The sequence below is a fragment of the Nothobranchius furzeri genome, chromosome 13 (genome assembly GCF_043380555.1).
Source record: "Nothobranchius furzeri strain GRZ-AD chromosome 13, NfurGRZ-RIMD1, whole genome shotgun sequence".
Lineage (NCBI taxonomy): Eukaryota > Metazoa > Chordata > Actinopteri > Cyprinodontiformes > Nothobranchiidae > Nothobranchius > Nothobranchius furzeri.
In genome coordinates this window covers 34,121,578-34,140,142 of record NC_091753.1, presented here as the reverse complement: position 1 = coordinate 34,140,142, position 18,565 = coordinate 34,121,578, and the positions used below count along the sequence as shown (strand labels likewise).

At 41.4% G+C, this 18,565-nt stretch overlaps 4 protein-coding genes across 5 annotated transcripts; 3 read left to right on the top strand and 1 right to left on the bottom strand.

The window, feature by feature from the left end:
- The first annotated feature begins 873 nt into the window (after positions 1-873).
- On the top strand, positions 874-3,459 carry sfrp2l (secreted frizzled-related protein 2 like). Its single transcript, XM_015951720.3, has 3 exons — positions 874-1,510; positions 2,326-2,406; positions 2,587-3,459. Exons 1-3 carry the CDS (start codon positions 985-987, stop codon positions 2,991-2,993), a joined length of 1,014 nt encoding a protein of 337 aa, XP_015807206.1. The 5' UTR covers positions 874-984; the 3' UTR covers positions 2,994-3,459.
- A 1,455-nt stretch (positions 3,460-4,914) lies between these two features.
- tomt (transmembrane O-methyltransferase) lies at positions 4,915-6,297 on the top strand. Its single transcript, XM_015951721.3, has 4 exons — positions 4,915-5,294; positions 5,383-5,579; positions 5,642-5,764; positions 5,878-6,297. Exons 1-4 carry the CDS (start codon positions 5,033-5,035, stop codon positions 6,073-6,075), a joined length of 780 nt encoding a protein of 259 aa, XP_015807207.1. The 5' UTR covers positions 4,915-5,032; the 3' UTR covers positions 6,076-6,297.
- Positions 6,298-6,834: 537 nt separating this feature from the next.
- Positions 6,835-10,938, bottom strand: anapc15 (anaphase promoting complex subunit 15). Its single transcript, XM_015951727.3, has 5 exons — positions 10,848-10,938; positions 10,473-10,594; positions 10,333-10,392; positions 10,103-10,243; positions 6,835-7,668 (listed from the first exon to the last, which is right to left on the bottom strand). Exons 2-5 carry the CDS (start codon positions 10,590-10,592, stop codon positions 7,621-7,623), a joined length of 369 nt encoding a protein of 122 aa, XP_015807213.1. The 5' UTR covers positions 10,593-10,594; positions 10,848-10,938; the 3' UTR covers positions 6,835-7,620.
- A 1,134-nt stretch (positions 10,939-12,072) lies between these two features.
- Positions 12,073-17,508, top strand: folr (folate receptor). 2 transcript variants are annotated; one of them, XM_015951728.3, is made up of 5 exons: positions 12,073-12,249; positions 14,012-14,144; positions 14,274-14,462; positions 16,331-16,466; positions 17,197-17,508. In XM_015951728.3, the coding sequence occupies exons 2-5, from the start codon at positions 14,016-14,018 to the stop codon at positions 17,466-17,468; spliced, it is 726 nt and encodes a 241-aa protein (XP_015807214.1). In that variant the 5' UTR covers positions 12,073-12,249; positions 14,012-14,015; the 3' UTR covers positions 17,469-17,508. The 2 variants fall into 2 exon arrangements, with proteins under 2 accessions (XP_015807214.1, XP_015807215.1); XM_015951729.3 differs by having other exon boundaries at positions 12,104-12,249; positions 13,998-14,144.
- The last annotated feature ends 1,057 nt before the right edge of the window (positions 17,509-18,565 follow it).

The following is an 18,565-nucleotide window of genomic DNA, read 5'->3' as shown; positions in this document are numbered from 1 at the left end:
AACTTTTCCCAAGCTTGCTGTGCAGGATGAACAAGAGACAGAAACAGGATGAGGCATGTTGGTGAACAAGTGGCAGCTTCTCTGAGAAAGATGAAAGGGTCTCAGATGCCTTTGACTGAGTGCATAATAAAAACAGTGTAACAAACCAGTTCCAGTTTATTTCAGTCAATGTTTTCAGATGACAGCACAACTCATCAAAAATTTTGGTTTTCCTATTTTTCAAATAATGCATCAATTTAAATGCAAGCACATTTACAGCTTTGCATTTAACTTTGTGTTTCAACAGTTTAAATTTTAAATAACTTTAAGTTGTTTTTGTTGTCAGTGTTTGATTTACAATATTTTAAATTCTTTAAGGGCAAAAAACAGCACATTAATGAGTGATAGTTTCAAAAGCTGTCAAATTAATCTGCGTTTATTTAGAAACAACTATTTATACAATCGTTTTATACAGTAGTTTATACATTATGTTCAGGATACATGCATAAGAAACTATAAGCAAAGCAATAAACACACAAAAATCTGAGCTAACGACTTTAAAGAAGAAACTGAAAAATTGGCGCGTGGTGATTGGAATCGGCAGATCTTTAAACATATCTGGCTTGTGGAGGACTGGCCAAACTGAAACTTAAAAGTCTGCTTTGTTTGTTTTTCTTTTTTGTTTCAGGTTCATGAACGCATCACTGCAAGCATTAAAAAGATATGACATTTTCCCTTCTGAACTCCCCTACTCTACAGATTAAGATTCATAAACTAAAGTTTTCCTAAACTGTTGTTATTTGTGAGAAACATGAGCCCAAAGTTGGTTCTGGCAGGTCAGAGCCGAGCAAGAGTCTAAAATCATAATCGAGTCATCTCAGATTGAGCTCCTCTGGTGATGTCAGAAGCAGCCTGATGGGTGGGATGGACTGGGAGGCGCCCTCTCCATAACCCTACCCTAAACAGGGAAGATCTGCTCTGAAGACTTCACCAGGAACAAGAACAATGTCTGTTTATCTGCTCAGCTTTGTCCTGCTCTCCAGACTGTCTCGCGCATTCGATGCAGTGGCTCCCGTCCACTTCGGACCCCCTTCCCTCGGATTCAGCTCCTCTGTCCGCTCGGTGTGTAAGCCCATCCCGGTCACCCTGTCTCTGTGTGACGGAATCGGCTACAGACGCATGTGGATCCCCAACCTACTAGGCCACGATACTCCTAAAGAGGTCCAGCAGCAGTCGGCGGCCTGGCTGCCGCTGGTCTCCAAGCTGTGCCACCGGGACACCAGGAAGTTCCTGTGCTCGCTGTTCGCCCCGGTGTGTCTCCCGGAGCTCAGCGGGCCCGTCAGCCCCTGCAGGAGCCTGTGCGAAGCCGTGCGGGACGGATGCGTGCCAGTGATGAGCGCGTTCGGGTTCCCCTGGCCCGAGATGTTTAACTGTAGCCGGTTCCCCAGCGGAACCGAGCTCTGCATCCCAGCGACCGATCACCAGGCTGGGCAAACGGAGGAGGAGGTCAGGCATGAGGAGGAGCTGAGAGGTCTGTGGATACCCAAATACTACTGTAAACACTAACCTGATGAGGAAGCAACATTTTAAAATAAAAACTATCAGAGATTCGCCGATTCTGGTTTTCAGAGCCGATACCGATCACGTTGATGTTGGAAATAAAAAAATAACAGATCTGTTATTGCTAAATGGTGTTCATATAATTCTGTTTTATCCTGCTTGACAATTGTGCTTTCATGGACCCAAAAATAGAGAAAACATTTTTAAATGTAGCCTATATTTATTTAGTTATTTCTATTAAAAGTAGCTGATGTTTGATTTAGCTGGTCATGCTGAATATTGGCTGATTCTGATCACCTGCTGATTTCTTGGGGTGCTTCAATAATATTAATGACAATAAGAGGAATTCCCCAAACTCCACCCCTCAATTAAGGATCATTGAAATGTCTTTTTAAAGGACAAAAGGAGTTAGCTCAGCAGGGGATGGGAGATTTTCACATTCACAGGTTTAATCTAAGGGTAGTCAGAAGGCCCAAAATACCTGAAACACAATCCGTCCTCATGATAACACATTGCATTCATTTTAATGCTCCAGCAGATCTTTAAAGTAATTTCTTGAGTCGTTTTCACCTTTGAGTGACACATTTATTTGTCGTCGTCGTCGTCATCGTCTTCCTCCGCTTATCCGGGTCCGGGTATTTGTGCAGTATTTATTTATCTTTATGCTGGAATGAAATTACCTTCTGACAATCTGATATGTTATTATTACTGATTGATTGAATTATTGCTCAGTTTCATTTATCGTGATTTAAGAATGTTGAAATCAGATTTCTTTTCTGTGCCCAGGGAGTGTTATATGTGATGCCTGTAGTCTGGCTGCTGAAGGAGAGTCTGACATCCAGGAAAACTTCTGTGGCAGTCCATATGGTGAGAATAAAAGCATCTTCTTTTTACTTTTAAGAAATGGTGTCAGTCAATTTGTTTTGGTAAGATTTATGAAAATGAGATATTTGCACAAACTAGACGTGTGTGTGTGTGTGTGTGTGATGATTTTATCTTATGAGAAAACAACAATAACAATAATATTAATAATATTAACTGTCACAGCCTTGAAGATGCGTCTGGGCAGCGTGTCAAGAGTGGGAGTTGACCTTCAGCTGGTCCCTTTGGCCCAGAGTCGCATCCTGAGGTGGGAGGGGGGAGGTGCAGAGAGGGCAGAGGGGGTTGGAGGAGCAATGGGTTTCAAGGCTCTGTGGCTGCAAGAAGGAGGCAGCTGTACCTGTCCTGGTTTAGACTCTTCAGCGTCGAGTAAAGACAAGGAGGTAGGAGAGGTGCAGAAGAATAAAAAACAGGGTAAGGTGAGGAACAAAGCCTCCAGCAGATGGTATCTGGCTCTGGCTCAGGCCGAAGAAGGAAGACTCGTGCTGACTCGACTGGTGAGGTGGAGCCGAGGGGACAAAGAGCTGAAAAAGTTTACCAAAGCTCTTCTGAAACAAACCTGTCCAGAGCTTTAAACACCAAGTTATTGGTCTTCTGGGTCTTTTCTAACGGAGAACTGCAACTTTCTGCACTGCAAATCCCAACATGTCAAACAAAATCATGCAGAAAGTTTCAGTTCAGTCTTAAAGCAGCAAACACAAAGAAACTTGTTCTGCGTTTGCAGTTTTCACATCATTCTGGTGCTGTTAGATAAGTGGTGATGATGAAACACCTTCCTGTTAAAAATAATTACTGCTGCGTCTGCAGCAGACACGTAGGAAACAAATGTTTTTTTTTTTGACTGAATAAAATAAATCTGTATTTTTATTAAAGTTTCCAAAGGTTCAGACTGATGTGACTGATTCATATTTGCAGTAAATGGCTGAGCTGTCCTGAAATCATCAGTTATTTTCTCATTCTTCCTATTTTTTTGTATTTTGTACGAACGTCTCTGGAACAGAACAACTGCATTTACAATAAACTGACAAGATTTCATAATAATCTATGTTTTATTTAAATGCACCAAACATCCTTCGTTTTTAAATGTGTGTGTATCCAAACAAACATTTTTTGCAGAGTGAGTGTGTGTGTGTGTTCACTAATGATCTAGGAAATTAGTGTTTTGTCTTTTTCTTTGATCTTTCCTTCATGATTCAGTAAAGACAGAAACTGGACTCCATAGAAACACCTGTTGATGCTAACTTGATACGTCGGTTTCATTCTGCCTCCCTCCAACTCGACGAGTGTGTGTGTGTGTGTCACTTCACACCATAATCTGAAAATTTGAACACACTGGTTTTACTTATCTCATTGAACATTAGATCGGATCTATTTTCAGTTGATCTTGCTGATTAACTGGCAATTATGACTAGATTTATGTTGCTGTTCAGGTGATGCATGAATTATTCAGACTCGTCTCTGACCTCCTCCCGAACACACACACACACACTCGTCTCTTTATGTTTCTGCACCTGTCTCAGATACATCGTCTCTTTTCTGTTCTAGTGTTGCTAGAAAACAGGTGAGTGTCTTGTCTTATTTTGTAACAATTATTGAGTGTGGGAGCAGAAGACTCGCAGAGTCAGTTTACCCGTGAGAGAGGAAACATCTAACAAGGAGAATTTTATTTCACGTTCCTTCAAGGACATGTGTAAATAAGTGAAGTGTGTGTAAAAGTACAAGAGCTGTAAAAATGTTATTTGCAGGAAAAATCCAAAAGATTTCAGCTGTTTCCTGACAAATTTAAGTGTTTATGAGATCACAGAATAATAAATTACAGTGATAATTTGGCAAATAGTATGGAAGCCTAGAGATGCCACCCACGCGCAATAAAATTAGAGCAATATCACATTAAAACAGAACTTTGTTGTTCCAACAACATAACTCACATTTGCACAATGTGTTATCATGTTTGTACAACACAAATATTATATTGTAAGAAAGATAACATATTGGAAGAATGTGACAATTATATTAATAAAGTTACGATATATAACATGATATTCCAATTTTATTTTGCGTGGGTGGCAGCTCTACTTTGCCTTAAAATAGCCTTTAAAATAACTCTATCATTTGCATGGATCAGCTTATAATTCATGTTCTTTTATATTTTAAATGTAGTTTTATTCATAGTTAATTGAATTATCCAAATGTTCTGCCCCTGAAATAAAAAGTACGCGAGACTAGGTAATTATGTGCTAAGTCGCTAAAGTAAAGTGCATTTGCCTGACAGTTACTATAATGAAACATACTATGACTGTACCTAAATTTTGCCGCCGATTTAGTACATACAACTTATAATAATAGTTCAGTAAGTACATTTCTAAGTACTTTGTACTGTCTTTAGGTTAAAGTAACTTGTATTTAAATGTATTTTAATTTGTAAGTATCAGTAGCTCTGACACATAATCACCTTGTCCCGTGTCCTTATTTAAGCAATCAGTTTGCGTGCTTTTTCAAGTAAGCAGAACTAATCAGGTTTTATAGTGTGGTAGCCATCTTTGTTACGTTTTAGGATCATCTATGGAATAAGTGCCGATAACTACTGTAATACTATGTTTATGTCACTGCCAGGATGGTGTCACCTGCTATTGCTCTGGCCTTCCTTCCCCTTGTGCTGACACTGATTATCAGGTACCGCCACTACTTTGTGCTGTTCTATCGGGCGGTTCTGGTCAGGATTTGGAAGGACTGTGCCACCGGTTTGAGCCGGGAAGAGCGCGTCTACCAGTATGTTCTCACACACTCGACCCCTGGAGACCCCGACAGCATCCTAGAGGCTTTTGACTTCTGGTGTAGCAAGGTGGAGTACATCAGCAACATCGGGCCTAAAAAGGGTACAAATACTCAAGAGCAGTTTGGTGCAGAGCTGATAAGAGAATCAGAATTTTTGAATTAATATTGAACATTTCTGTATTTTTTTAGGGAAGATCCTGGACCGGCTGCTGATGGAGCAGAGCCCTCTGACAGTGTTGGAGCTTGGCTCTCATTGTGGATACAGCACCATCCGAATCGCCCGGGCTCTGCCACTGGGCGCCAGGCTCTACAGCATTGAGATGGATCAGAGGAATGCTGCCATTGCTGAAAAAATCATCCGCCTGGCGGGGTTTGATGATGACACGGTGAGACGGCAAGAAACAGATCTTTACTTTGTGTTCAATAAACTTCATCTGTTTATCTCCAGGTGGAGCTCATTGTGAAGCCGTCTGATGAAGTGATCCCTCAGATGAGGTCCAACTACGGTCTGGAGAGGTTGGATTTTGTCTTCATGGATCACTGGAAGAAATGCTACCTGCCTGACCTGCAGGTAAGTCACAAGACCAATACATATTGTACCTTTAAGTGTTGCAAAATTTGCTAAAACGGTTAGATGTTTTAGTACATTATTCACCATTTACATGATGTATCTGTACATTACAGTTGCTGGAGGAGTGTGGTCTGCTGGGAAAAGGATCTATGATCCTAGCTGACAACGTGTTGTTTCCAGGGGCTCCAAAATTTCTTCGATACCTTCGCAAGTGCGGCCTGTACGAGTGGAAGATCCATCGAGCTACATTAGAGTACAGCAGAGGCATCAGGGACGGGATGGCTGAATTGGTGTACCAGGGAATTAAGTAGAATTGACATGTTTCGAGTGCAGTAAAGGATCATTTTTTTACACAATGTCCAAAAGTTTTTTAAGCCACATTAAAAAAAGTGAAAATTCTCCCCTGAAAACTGTATTCGACTTGAAAATGTAAAATTTTTGCATCAAGTTTGAAGCAGTGAAGGAAGAGAAGATATTTGGGGAACATTTCTGACCGTGAAACAGGGAAACTACAAGCTCTGTGGCTTCACTTAATTTAAAGAAGAAAAAAAATCACCAGAAACCTTGAAATTGTGTATTTACAAAGTTGGTATAAAAAATGTTGGGGTTTTTTCTGAAATCTTGTCACCATCTTGTCAAAGTAACACACCGAATGCAAAAATATAGTTCAATATAGATTACACACCCAATCACTAGGGATGCAACGATACCACTTTTTTTCAAACCGATACGATACTGATACTTTGATCTGAGTACTCGCCGATACCGATACTTCTACCACACAAAAAAATGCAATTGGAATACAGATTTTATTTTCTTCTCTGTTTTCAACAGGAAAAGACTGTGAGGTAGATAAAAAGTAAAATATGAATAGAAATAATCACAAAACTAAAATATTAGGTCAACAGAAATGACAAGTTACGGTGAAGCCATTTTCAAGCAACTGCATTGGTATCGGTGCATCCCTACCAATCACACATAAAAATGGTAAGAAAACTTTTTTTAAATGCCAGACATTCCCTCTCTAAGGTTTTCTGGCATCCTATAACGTAAACAGAATGAATGGTGGATTCTAACTGCACTTTTTATTAAAACTGAGTCAAAACAAGCCTTTATCAGTTTCACACATTCATTCCCTTTAAGTCAACATACATTCAGCTTACAAACAGTCACACTGCATTTTAATTTTTCATTATAAGAAAAATAAACATTTCCAAGAAAAAAAAACAAGGCGTAGTCAGAATGATTTGTCTCAAACCTGCAACTGATTCTGTATAATTTCCAATATTGTACCATAAAGTTATAAATACCAACTAAGCTCTGTGTTTCTGTACATTAGTAAAAAATGAGTTTGCTGACTGAACCTGGTTGTAGTCAGGCTGCTGCTTGGATGCGTTTAGTTGAAGCACATGACAGAAGAAGTGACAAGGCCAAAGTTTAAAGGAGAGCTCAGTTGGACGTGCTCAGCAATCCTTCTACAAAATTATAGCGTTGCATATATGGGTCTATTTTAGAGCAGCAGACAGCACTCTTATCTAACGTTTAAACGTAGCAGGAGTTACCATAAAAACAGGACAAGTGGCATTATCTTCACGCACATCACTCACACTAATAAATAACAGGTAGAAACATTCACAGCAGGGTCTAATAAGGTATTTCAAGTCTGATGAGTTACAGCTTGATGGTAGTCAAAAGTGCCAACCTCCTCCTGAAGTATCTTGTGGTGATCCAAATAGATCTTTATGCCAAAAACACAAAAAATAAACCTATCTGCATCACATGGTGGGGGGAAAGCAGCAGCTGGAGTAGAAGTTCAAGGGTGGATGGTTTGTTTGGGACTAAAATCATCCTGAGTCTTAAATCATCCACTGGTCTTGATCTTGGTCTGTTCCTTCCATGTCCACCTGAACAGGAGTAACACAGTAATTAGTTCAAATTCAAAAATCTCGTCTCGTCTTCCTCCGCTTATCCGGGTCCGGGTCGCGGGGGCAGCATCCCAACTAGGGAGCTCCAGGCCGTCCTCTCCCCGGCCTTGTCCACCAGCTCCTCCGGCAGGACCCCAAGGCGTTCCCGGACCAGATTGGAGATGTAACCTCTCCACCGTGTCCTGGGTCGACCCGGGGGCCTTCTGCCGGCAGGACATGCCCGAAACACCTCCCCGGGGAGGCGTCCAGGAGGCATCCTGACCAGATGCCCAAACCACCTCAACTGGCTCCTTTCGATCCGGAGGAGCAGCGGTTCTACTCCGAGTCCCTCCCGAATGTCCGAGCTCCTCACCCTATCTCTAAGGCTGAGCCCGGCCACCCTACGGAGGAAACTCATTTCGGCCGCTTGTATCCGCGATCTCGTTCTTTCGGTCATTACCCAAAGCTCATGACCATAGGTGAGGATTGGGACGTAGATCGACCGGTAAATCGAGAGCCTGGCTTTCTGGCTCAGCTCCCTCTTCCCCACGACAGATCGGCTCAGCGTCCGCATCACTGCAGACGCCGAACCAATCCGCCTGTCGATCTCCCGATCCCTCCTACCCTCACTCGTGAACAAGACCCCGAGATACTTAAACTCCTCCACTTGAGGTAGGACCTCTCCCCCGACCCGGAGGTGGCAAGCCACCCTTTTCCGGTCGAGAACCATGGTCTCAGATTTGGAGGTGCTGATCCTCATCCCAGCCGCTTCACATTCGGCCGCGAACCTACCCAGCAAGAGCTGAAGGTCAGAGCTGGATGAAGCTAGGAGGACCACATCATCCGCAAAAAGCAGAGACGAGATTCTCCTGCCACCAAACTCGACACACTCCACACCACGGCTGCGTCTAGAAATTCTGTCCATAAAAGTGATGAACAGAACCGGTGACAAAGGGCAGCCCTGGCGGAGTCCAACCCTCACTGGGAACAGGTCCGACTTACTACCGGCTATGCGGACCAAACTCACGCTCCTCTGGTAAAGGGACTGAATGGCCCTTAACAGAAAGCCACCCACCCCATACTCTTGGAGCGTCCCCCACAGGGTGCCCCTGGGGACACGGTCATAAGCCTTCTCCAAATCCACAAAACACATGTGGATTGGTTGGGCAAACTCCCATGCCCCCTCCATCACCCTTGCAAGGGTATAGAGCTGGTCCACAGTTCCACGGCCAGGACGAAAACCACATTGCTCCTCCTCTATCTGAGATTCAACTATCGATCGGACCCTCCTCTCCAGTACCTTGGAGTAGACCTTTCCTTTATTAATCCCAGAGGGAAATTAGAGTTTCAGTACACACAATTCTGAGATAGACACATGACAAGAATTGGTGACTGTGGTCATTCGCAACCCGAGTTGCGCTACCTTAATAGATCAAGAGGGTTTATATGAGGAAAGAGTCAGGGGGAGGGGGAAAGGGCACTTCAGAGTTACCCTCAACAGAGAGGGTAGCTTTGCTATGCAAGAAAACACCTCAGACAGAAATGCACACAGACTTCTGACATTACACAACATAAGTGTCCACTAGGTGGGGAGGTAGGGTTGGGACTCTCCTCACTTCAGTGCGTGCAGCCGCATGGAGCAGCACTCATCACCTCTGTTTGGACTGGGGAGGGAGATAATGGGTTAGAGGGCGCATTGACTCCTAGATATGGTTCCACGGCCTTCACCGGTCACAGTCCCGCCCAGGCTGGGATAGGGAGAAAGAGTTTCCATAGCGACGGCAGCATTCCACATTTCTTCTGAGAGGGAAGTTTTCACTTCAGCCTCACAGGCTCAAGGGCACCAGATTCAGATAAGAATTGCTTTGGGGACAGGCAGAGATAATTTCCTCTCTGCCTTAGAGTTCTGTTGGTCTTCAACCTCTCTAGATCCAGCAATGGCATAATTAATCTATCCCAATCCGTGCTGATCCATCAACTCTCTTCTTGATGGAATCCACCTTCTGTGCCAGAGCCTGAATCTAACGACGAATATCCAAACATCTTCAGAATCCTCTACAGACAGTTGAGAGAGGCAGACCATGTTCCACTGTTTCCAGGAGTCCATGATATGCCCAGCTGGTTCTGTCCCAGAGGGGCATCCGGGAGCCCCTTCTCCCGTTCTCATCTTTGAAAAAATGTTGTCAATCGTGTTGAGAGACCAACTGACCAGATCTATTTTTAATCATTTCAAATTCCAAAAAAAAAAAATGCAGAAAGCGCCGTGCACACAAGACAGGACAAAGAGCTTGGGATAAGGAGGGAGGAAGAGGAGAAAAAAAGCGTCTGTACTCTCCAAGAGCCAGAAGAAAGGTTACAATTATATTAAAAGTCCTATTAGCCAATTACGATATTGTTGTTAAATCATGTGCTTGAGAAGAATAACTGAAAGCACCTCATTGATCTCGCCGTCATCAGGCGATTCGTTGTAGTCGTTCATCTCATCCATGTCCTGCATGTCTTCCTCATCTTCTGAGTCTTCTTCGCTGTCCTCCTCATCCTCATCGTCTTCTTCTTCCTCCTCTTCATAGCCTGCCTGCACTCAGCAAAAACAGATGGCACATTTATATATAGGGCCCATCACGCAAGAATGTCACGATTTCAATTAGTTATTCGAATTTTAACCTCAAATATTGGCTTTCCAATGGGCATTAGGTTGTTGTCTTTCTCAGCAATGCTCTGCAGCTAAAGCAGACAAGAGCGTTATTAAAATCGGAGTTTTAGGAAGGGAACAGATGACGTGCAGGAGCCGAGCTCGGCTTTACCCAGGCTTGGTGCTGCTGCTCCTGCTGCTGGAGCTCCGTCTCGTCCACACACGGTCGGTCCAGGTTGAACCATAACGACTCTGTTATCCGCGGGAGCAACGACGGAAACAGCGTGGACATAGCTACACACAGACGATAACAAACACAAAACATGTAAAATACTCCAAGTAAAGGTGCTCATAAATGTTTAAACTATGGATTAAAACCAAACGTGGGTGAAGCTGCCACACAAACGCCTGAACTTATCTCAAGATGTGTTTTTTTTAGCTCTCCAAAAGATTTTCCATCCCTCAGCAAATTCTCAATCAAACTACAAAAGCACATTCAAACATTTAAACGAAAAAACAAGTAATAATTAGTCTGAATACTTTGTACCTTCAGTCGCTGCTGACAAAAGACTAACAATTCAAACTTAACCGGAAACAGCTTGCGTTCACGCATAAAGCGTCCCTTCGGAAGGTTCCGCCTTGAACAAGCTAAGGAAGGGTGTCTGAAAGTATAAACATATGAATATTTTATTATTTCTGCTTTCCATACAATAACTTAATATAGCTTTAACCACGGGAAGAGATTTCCACAAATTATTTATTTTTCTGTGAACATCTACTTCTGATTAATCTGAAATGTTTTCTCAAACTTTTCTAACAAGATGACAGTGAAATAGAATTGCTGGATGAAGTTAATGAACATTAATAATGAGCCAATAAAACAATAGCACAATGAAATCAGTTTAAAAAACCTCTACCATGTTGCTGTCATTGTTTTAATTTTATGACATCTTATTTTAAAATTGTGGCAATAATACAGTTTCAACCAACATTTCTATTTGATTTAATTTGATTCCTGGCAACCATACACAAATACAATCATTGTTGTAAACTAAGCAGACAGAGGTACAAAGAAAAACCTTTCAGTGATAAAAATGTATACAAAAGTTATAACTAAATGTGAAATTCAGCATCCAGAGAGAGTTGATACACGCTGTAATGTCAAAACCTAAAGATATGTTATTATTTACAATTTACGTGTATTTTATTTTTATTACACAATATTTGAAATGTATAAATGAAACTTCTGATTTACTCATACAAGTGTAGCTTTTCCAACAGCTGGCTTATCAGGTCCCCTTTATAATGCAGATGCTGTTGTGTGTTTATTGTTTTCACACAGTATGAAGCACTTTGGAGTCTCTGACTCTGAAAGGTGCTATACAAGTGCAGTTAAAATAAAGATATTGCATATATTTTTAGCTGTTTTTCAAATGTTCATTTTGTTTCTCTTTTATGTTATTGCATAATCATTAACATCTCAAATTAAACTCACTTCTGAACACGCCTGCCATTTCAGCTGAAACAGGACACAAAAAACAGGTGCAGCAGAAACGTGTGTGTGTGTGTGTGTGTGTGTGTGCGTGCGTGTGTTTGTGGGTGCGTGTGTGCAAGACCTTGAGATAAGACAAACTGTCCAGTAAGTAATAAAACACATGATCATATTTGTGTCATAACACACACACACATTCTCATCCCACCTCCAGCACACACACACACACACACACACACACACACACACACACGTGATGAAGTCTTTGTACTTTGGATACATATTAGTTAATGGTAGTGGAAGTGGAAGTTCCTCTTGAGCTGTGCTAGGGCCAACCTTGTGCTCGGTCTCATGCATCTCACGGATGAGTGTTGAGTCTTCAGAAGTGTGCCAGAGGTTGCTTGGAGAGTTACAGAAAGTTTCTTTACAACTGAATCATCAGAAAATATAAAAAAAGGTAAAGAGACCCAATTTATTGACTCTGCAAATTATTATCGATTTAGGAAATGTTTTCCAAGAGCTGAAGCATGATTGATTTAGATTGTTGTGGTTACTCTGATTTCTTTTACACTGAGAAGTTAACAGTTATTTGTCTGTTTTGACTAACTTTTCAGAATGTTGTGAACATTTATTAAACTAACAGTAAGTTTTATTTATTATTTGTGGCTGCTTACAGTTTAGGTGTTGGGTGGTTTCACCTGTTTTATGTTGAATTCATCATCTTTAGTTTGTTTTTTAAACACTTTGAGGAAAATCATCATCCACATTACATGGAAATGAATGAGAAATAGGCTGAAGGAAGTCCGACTTTCATTCATGCTTTGGCTGAATTAATTGTTTTGTCTAAATTTAAAGCTGCAGTCACAGGTGCTACACAAAAATAAGAGTTAAGTGGACTCAGTGTGCACGTCGTTATCTTAAACCAGCGAGTCATAGCTGTATTCACAATCACAGAACAAGGTTAAAAGGGCACGTCCCAAGTTTTGTAACTGCAAAAGTTTCATTACAAAATAAACATAAAATGGGATCACTACAGATTTATAAGTATTTTAAACAGTCACACATTTTATGTTTCCCAACTTTTCTCATGCTAACCACTGCTCCTCTATTTTATCAGCTTGTTACTTTAATCAGACACTAATGACCTAACTAATAACTAATCTTCTCTCAGCAGCGCTGCATGCCAGGCAAAAGAAACACTAATTTGATCAAATATCCAATGAGAAATCTGGAAAAGGGATTTTAATGCTGCTAATGTTGAGTTTTTTGTCTTTCTTTCAGCAATGATCCTTAGGAGGTCCATCAGAAGTCTGCAGCCTTTTTTATGTTGCAGAGCTCAGAGTAGGATCAGCTAGACTACAGGACCATACACGTGTTCATCTTAGAAACTGTTTTTGCTGCAGGCTTCAATCATTGAAATGTGATTTACAAAATTCTGGACCTCAGCTCACGTCTCGTAAAATGTTAAATTTCTCCACAAATTATAAACAAACAGGATAGCGCTTGTTACAGTTATTCAGTTACATCACAGACCAAAAGTGTCCTAAATGTATTTACTAGTTTTACTTTATGTGTTTCATCCTGTCCATGGATGGGTTATCCATTAGTCATACTCTCGGTTATAGTTGATGTTTAAACTGAATTTCTTTATAGGATTTTCATTAATCAAAATGCATGGCTGCATTCAAACAAAGTAAATCAATATTTATCAGGTCACAAGTACATCCTCTAACAATTAAAGCACATAAAACTGTGCGTCAGCTTCAATAATTACATATTATAAAATGCTTGATAGAATATAAAACATATTAAAGGTTACACTAGTTGTGTGACACCGATGCTTCATAATGACTCTTAGCTAAAATGCATTTTTCAAACCCTGAATGATGAAGCTCTTGTGCAGCAGCCGTTCAAACATTAATTCACCATTGAAGCTGTGGAATTTAATATGGTGTTTTTAAACAGCTCATCCACTGAAATGCTTGTTTCAGTACAATACCTGTTAAACAGCAGCTCTTCATACTACAGGGAACAAGAAATAGTGTCTGTTTTTGCTTGTTTGCAGAAAACTAATGCCCTTCTGAGCACTAAACTGGAGAAAACAACATTCAGAAACTTTATAGGGAAAATAAATCCATCTAACAGTCAAATTAAAGGTTAAAAGGCAGTAGTGAATGTTAGGTTTTGTGTTTTACAAATAATTAGTGCTGAACTTTCAGAGTCATGCTGCTGGTCCTGGCCTCTCTGCTAACCCTCACCAGTGGCACTCTCTCTTTGGACAAACTCAACATGTGCATGGATGGAAAGCACCAGAAAACAGCGCCAGGTCCTGAGGGACAGCTTTTCCTTCAGGTGATAAATTCTATTAAATGAAGACAAAAAGGCGTAAATGGGTGAAATATCTGAAATGTGCTCATATATGAGCTATAAGAATGACTGCAGGTTGAAATATAATTATAGATTATGACTTTTCCCTTCCAGTGCACTCCCTGGCGTGACAATGCATGTTGCACTGCAAACACCACAGAGGAGGCCCATGAAGACAACTCCTACCTGTACAACTTCAACTGGAACCACTGTGGTGCTATGAGTCCTTCTTGCAAGAGACATTTCATCCAGGACACCTGCTTTTATGAGTGTTCACCACATTTGGGACCCTGGATACAACCAGTGTGTATTTGTCAAATGCACCTTTGAGTGTGTGTGCGTGCGTGCGTGTGTGTGTGTGTGTGTGTGTGTGTGTGTGTGAGTGTGTGTGTGTGTGTGTGATATAGAAACACTAGATGGCAGCAGTGTGACTGAGTCAACAGATTCTAATTTTGTGAGATTTGTTCAGCCCATTTCAATACAACAGAAATGGCTTTTGAGACATACAACTTTTGTTTTAACCATCTGGAGGCAGGTGTTGCAGATTTGCAACGTTTAAACCTACCTACCGCATACTCCACATACGTATTTCATGAGCATTTTTTAACTCAGAAGTACCCCTGAAGGACTTAGTTGTTTGTCCTTTTGTCAAAACTTATTTTGAGCCTGAGAGGTTTAAAGCTGTTATGGCAAATTTGGAAAACAAAATAGCTCTCAACATTTTAATGCCTCTTAAGAACGTTCTAACATAGCATAGTTATAAATACATTGTGGAAATTAAAAAAAGAAAAAATAATAGAGTGGTTCTCTCGCATTTGTCTAAAAACCAACAACATATTTCGGACTGAAAGCAACATTTGGACCGTCTGGTTGTCGGTTGCCCCAATGCGCCGCACTTCCCTTGGCCCTCCATTCATTACACACTTGCATATTTTGCAACAGAACACCACTAGTGCAGGGGCGGCGTTAGGCCCAGCTACTTGGGCTGAAGCCCCGGATGTTTCATGAAAAGCCCCGGATCCAAAACGTGGAAGTAACATGCAGTACCAAAGTCCAACAGAGAGGGAGCAGCTGGCAGTAGTTTGTATACAGCCTGCCTGAGCCTCCACCACTGAAGAAGCCCTTCAGCAGCCGGCTTCTTATACAGTCTGCCTGAAACGCATGAGTGAAGATGGACATAAGGACGTTTTTTAGACCAAAAGTACAGCGACAGAACCCCAGCTTTGATGAGACTGGTGCTGACTCAGGTTTGTGAGTCTTATTTGAAAATATTTGTTGTGCTGCTGGTTTGCCTAAAGTTAGCTTATCAGGTAAAGTTGTTGGAGAAAGAAAGGGAATATTTACTATCATCTCACACTAAACACTAACAGGAACAATATTCTGCCCTGAAAATGCTTAATATGTGGCTTCAGATTAAAAGTTGTGTGGTACAGGACATATATGATGTTGACTAGTGCGCGCGCGTGTGTGTGTGTGTGTTAAGCCCCAGATCTTCTTCAGTTCTAAATCCGCCCCTGCACTAGTGTGAGAGGTTCAGTAATATCAGAGAAGGAAAAACACCCGGCTGCTACCACTTCAACTTTAGGGCAAACTACCAGAGTCCTAAACGGAAAAAAACACCATTTGAAGTCATGGACAACAAAAGACATTTAGACCTAGAAAACGGCGACTTGTGTTTAGCGTTCTCTAGTTTCCTCAGGCATCAAGGGTTTCTGGTTCCGTGTTCCCCCCTCGAGATCTGTTTCTTTTGCACCCAGCTGCAAGAGGAAATGACCCAATCACAAAAAATAACCCTCACCCTAACCACAACCACCCTGTCACAAAAAAATATGTTTTGCACAAATATAACTTTTCAAAATATAATGTGTAGCACAATTTTTATGTTTGTTTCAAGGTTATGGTCAGGGTAAGGGTTAGGGTAAGGGTAAGGGTTAGGACACACATTTTTTGCAAGTGGATGCTTCAAACTCGCAGCTGGAAGCAAAAGAAACAGATCTTGAGGAGGGAACACATATCAACGTAACACCGGCAGAAGCCGAAGAAACCTGAGGGGAGGGGTGAATGTTCGGCGGCTGCGCTTGCGTTCAAAACTTAGCTTGTTTGCAGATTTGCCATAACAGTTTTAAAGGTGGAATGATTACATAAACAAGACCTCTATCTACATGTTTTAGGCTGACGAGAGTTGGAGAAAGGAGCGGGTCTTGAACGTGCCCATTTGTAAGGACGAATGTGAACAGTGGTGGGAAGATTGCAAGGATGATTTCACCTGCAAGTCAAACTGGCACAAAGGATGGGACTGGAGCTCAAGTAAGGCACAGAGATGACGAGCAGAGAACTGTGAAATGTGAAATGAGTAGTTGCCCCCTCACAGGCAGTGGTGCTCACAACCCCTATAGAAAATTGTTGCCCCCCCCCCCCCCCCGAGTAGACCACCCCCTTAGTAAATCTGTTTCATGTTCACAAAAACTGGACATTCATGATGAAGCTAATGAATATGTTTATTTTCATGCAATTTTGATAACTTTTTTTTAATAAATTACAATATAAACAGTATATAAATCCCAATAGTTTCTGTGGATTTTTGTTAAAAACAGCAACAGTCAAATAAAACAGATTTAAAATCCTAAAACAATATAAATTGAAGGGATAACTAAAAAAACTGTCTTTTTCTACAATGCTTGTGTTTCTCGTATTTGAGGTGAATGCGTTGGATGCAAAGGCCCGTTGTCTTTTAGTGAAAAGGGTTAAGGGGACATTCAAGGCACAGCTACAGAAGAAACTACCACCCCAAATGTTTCATTCCACAAATAAAACATTTCTAGGAGTGTCATTACAGGTTTCTCCTGTTTTGCTTTATTTTGTCACACCTAAATGATTTTATAAGAATACATTTAAATATTTGACAACGATAACCCAAGTGAATAGAGAATGTACTGTTAATAGTATTTTCATTATTTAAAGGAAAAAGACTTCCAAACAAGCTGGGCCCTGATTGCAAACTATTTTCTTTAAGTTTGTGTTTCTTTTTGTCTCTTAGAAGTCAACAAGTGCCCCGAAGGCAGTAAATGCAGAAAGTGGACCGAAGTTTTCCCAACACCCAAATCCATGTGTGAAGAAATCTGGTCAAACTCCTACCTTTATACTACCCACCTCAAAGGCTCCGGTCGATGCATGCAGCTCTGGTTCTCAGGAAAGAACCCCAACAGGGAGGTTGCTGAGTACTACAACCAGGCTCAGCAGAGCCGAAGCTTTGCTGTGACAACCCTGCTCTTCCTGGCTGCCGTGGTTTTCTCTGCAACAAAATACTAAAATCAAATCTGACAATTGAAGTAAAGAGGTTTTAAAATCCCCTCTGTGTCTGTTGCTCCTCTTTCAAGACTCCTAGTTGCTATCATTGTTCCTCCTGTTCACACCGCGCCTCCTTATGCTCCCTTGGATGAATAATTTCATATTTTGATCCCAAATCACAAACACAATTGAGCAGATTGAGTCCACAGTTGTAAAACAGAGATGGCAATTGTTGCTTTCTGAAAATATAGCATATTTTTTACAATAATCTTCAAGACTGAAAAACATAAAGATCATCATATTTTGTTATGAAGAGGAAAAGTAAATCTGTAAAAATCTGCATGGATCAGAAAAATAAAACTAAAATAAACTCCAACATCTGGACAAACTATGTAGAAAAGTGCTAAACTTTTGCACGTCAGTGCTAATCTGGTTTGAGTTTTTTCTTAAGTGCAGACTGTGGATCAGTTTAATAACCCCTTTGTAGACTCAACTAGCAGTGGGGAAGCTGTAAAACTGACCTCAGTTCTGTTTGAGGAAAAATATTCCTCCATACAGGCTCAGTGATCACACCACCACCAGCTAGTGGTTAGTGGGCTCCAGCGCTCGGTAATTATCAGGTTCCAGTCCCCCTGACTGTGTGTGTGTGTGCGTGTGTGTGTGTGTGTGTGTGTGTGTGTGTGTGTGTGTTATATATTTGACAAAAAGGCAGAGAGAATGAAGTTGGAATCAACCCGTACTTTCAACTCTGACAATGTGTACACGTGTCTCTGTGGTGACTTGTTGCTTTTGCACCTGAGAGACTCTGAGACCTTTTGACCTTTTGATTGATTGTATGACTGGTTGAAGATAACTATCAATGGCCTCAGGTTGTAGGTTAGTTCTTATCAGACTGATAACAACTAGTCACAAGTGTGCCTGTTATAAACATTCCTTCTGTGTGTTTTCACCTGCTTGCCCGAGTCCGGGTCCCAGGGGTAGCATCCCCACCAGAAAGGCCCAAACCTTCTTTTCCCCAGTTAACTCTACCAGCTCCACTGGCAGAATCCCCAGGCAGTTCCTGGTCAACGTGGAAATTTAATCCCTACGTGTCCTGGGTCAGCCTGGGGGCCTCCTGC

What these genes read in the sequence shown, in the direction of transcription:
- sfrp2l (XM_015951720.3), top strand. Translation starts at nt 985, where the DNA reads ATGTCTGTTTATCTGCTCAGCTTTGTCCTGCTCTCCAGACTGTCTCGC. An exon ending in GCATGAGGAGGAGCTGAGAG is followed by an intron (nt 1,511 to 2,325) that starts GTCTGTGGATAC and finishes TTCTGTGCCCAG; the next exon opens with GGAGTGTTATATGTGATGCC. An exon ending in CTTCTGTGGCAGTCCATATG is followed by an intron (nt 2,407 to 2,586) that starts GTGAGAATAAAA and finishes TAACTGTCACAG; the next exon opens with CCTTGAAGATGCGTCTGGGC.
- tomt (XM_015951721.3), top strand. Translation starts at nt 5,033, where the DNA reads ATGGTGTCACCTGCTATTGCTCTGGCCTTCCTTCCCCTTGTGCTGACA. An exon ending in CAACATCGGGCCTAAAAAGG is followed by an intron (nt 5,295 to 5,382) that starts GTACAAATACTC and finishes GTATTTTTTTAG; the next exon opens with GGAAGATCCTGGACCGGCTG. An exon ending in GCTACCTGCCTGACCTGCAG is followed by an intron (nt 5,765 to 5,877) that starts GTAAGTCACAAG and finishes TGTACATTACAG; the next exon opens with TTGCTGGAGGAGTGTGGTCT.
- anapc15 (XM_015951727.3), bottom strand. Translation starts at nt 10,592, where the DNA reads ATGTCCACGCTGTTTCCGTCGTTGCTCCCGCGGATAACAGAGTCGTTA. An exon ending in TTGGAAAGCCAATATTTGAG is followed by an intron (nt 10,244 to 10,332) that starts GTTAAAATTCGA and finishes TGCTGAGTGCAG; the next exon opens with GCAGGCTATGAAGAGGAGGA. An exon ending in ATGACGGCGAGATCAATGAG is followed by an intron (nt 7,669 to 10,102) that starts GTGCTTTCAGTT and finishes ACTCCTGTTCAG; the next exon opens with GTGGACATGGAAGGAACAGA.
- folr (XM_015951728.3), top strand. Translation starts at nt 14,016, where the DNA reads ATGCTGCTGGTCCTGGCCTCTCTGCTAACCCTCACCAGTGGCACTCTC. An exon ending in AGGGACAGCTTTTCCTTCAG is followed by an intron (nt 14,145 to 14,273) that starts GTGATAAATTCT and finishes TTTCCCTTCCAG; the next exon opens with TGCACTCCCTGGCGTGACAA. An exon ending in TGGGACCCTGGATACAACCA is followed by an intron (nt 14,463 to 16,330) that starts GTGTGTATTTGT and finishes TACATGTTTTAG; the next exon opens with GCTGACGAGAGTTGGAGAAA.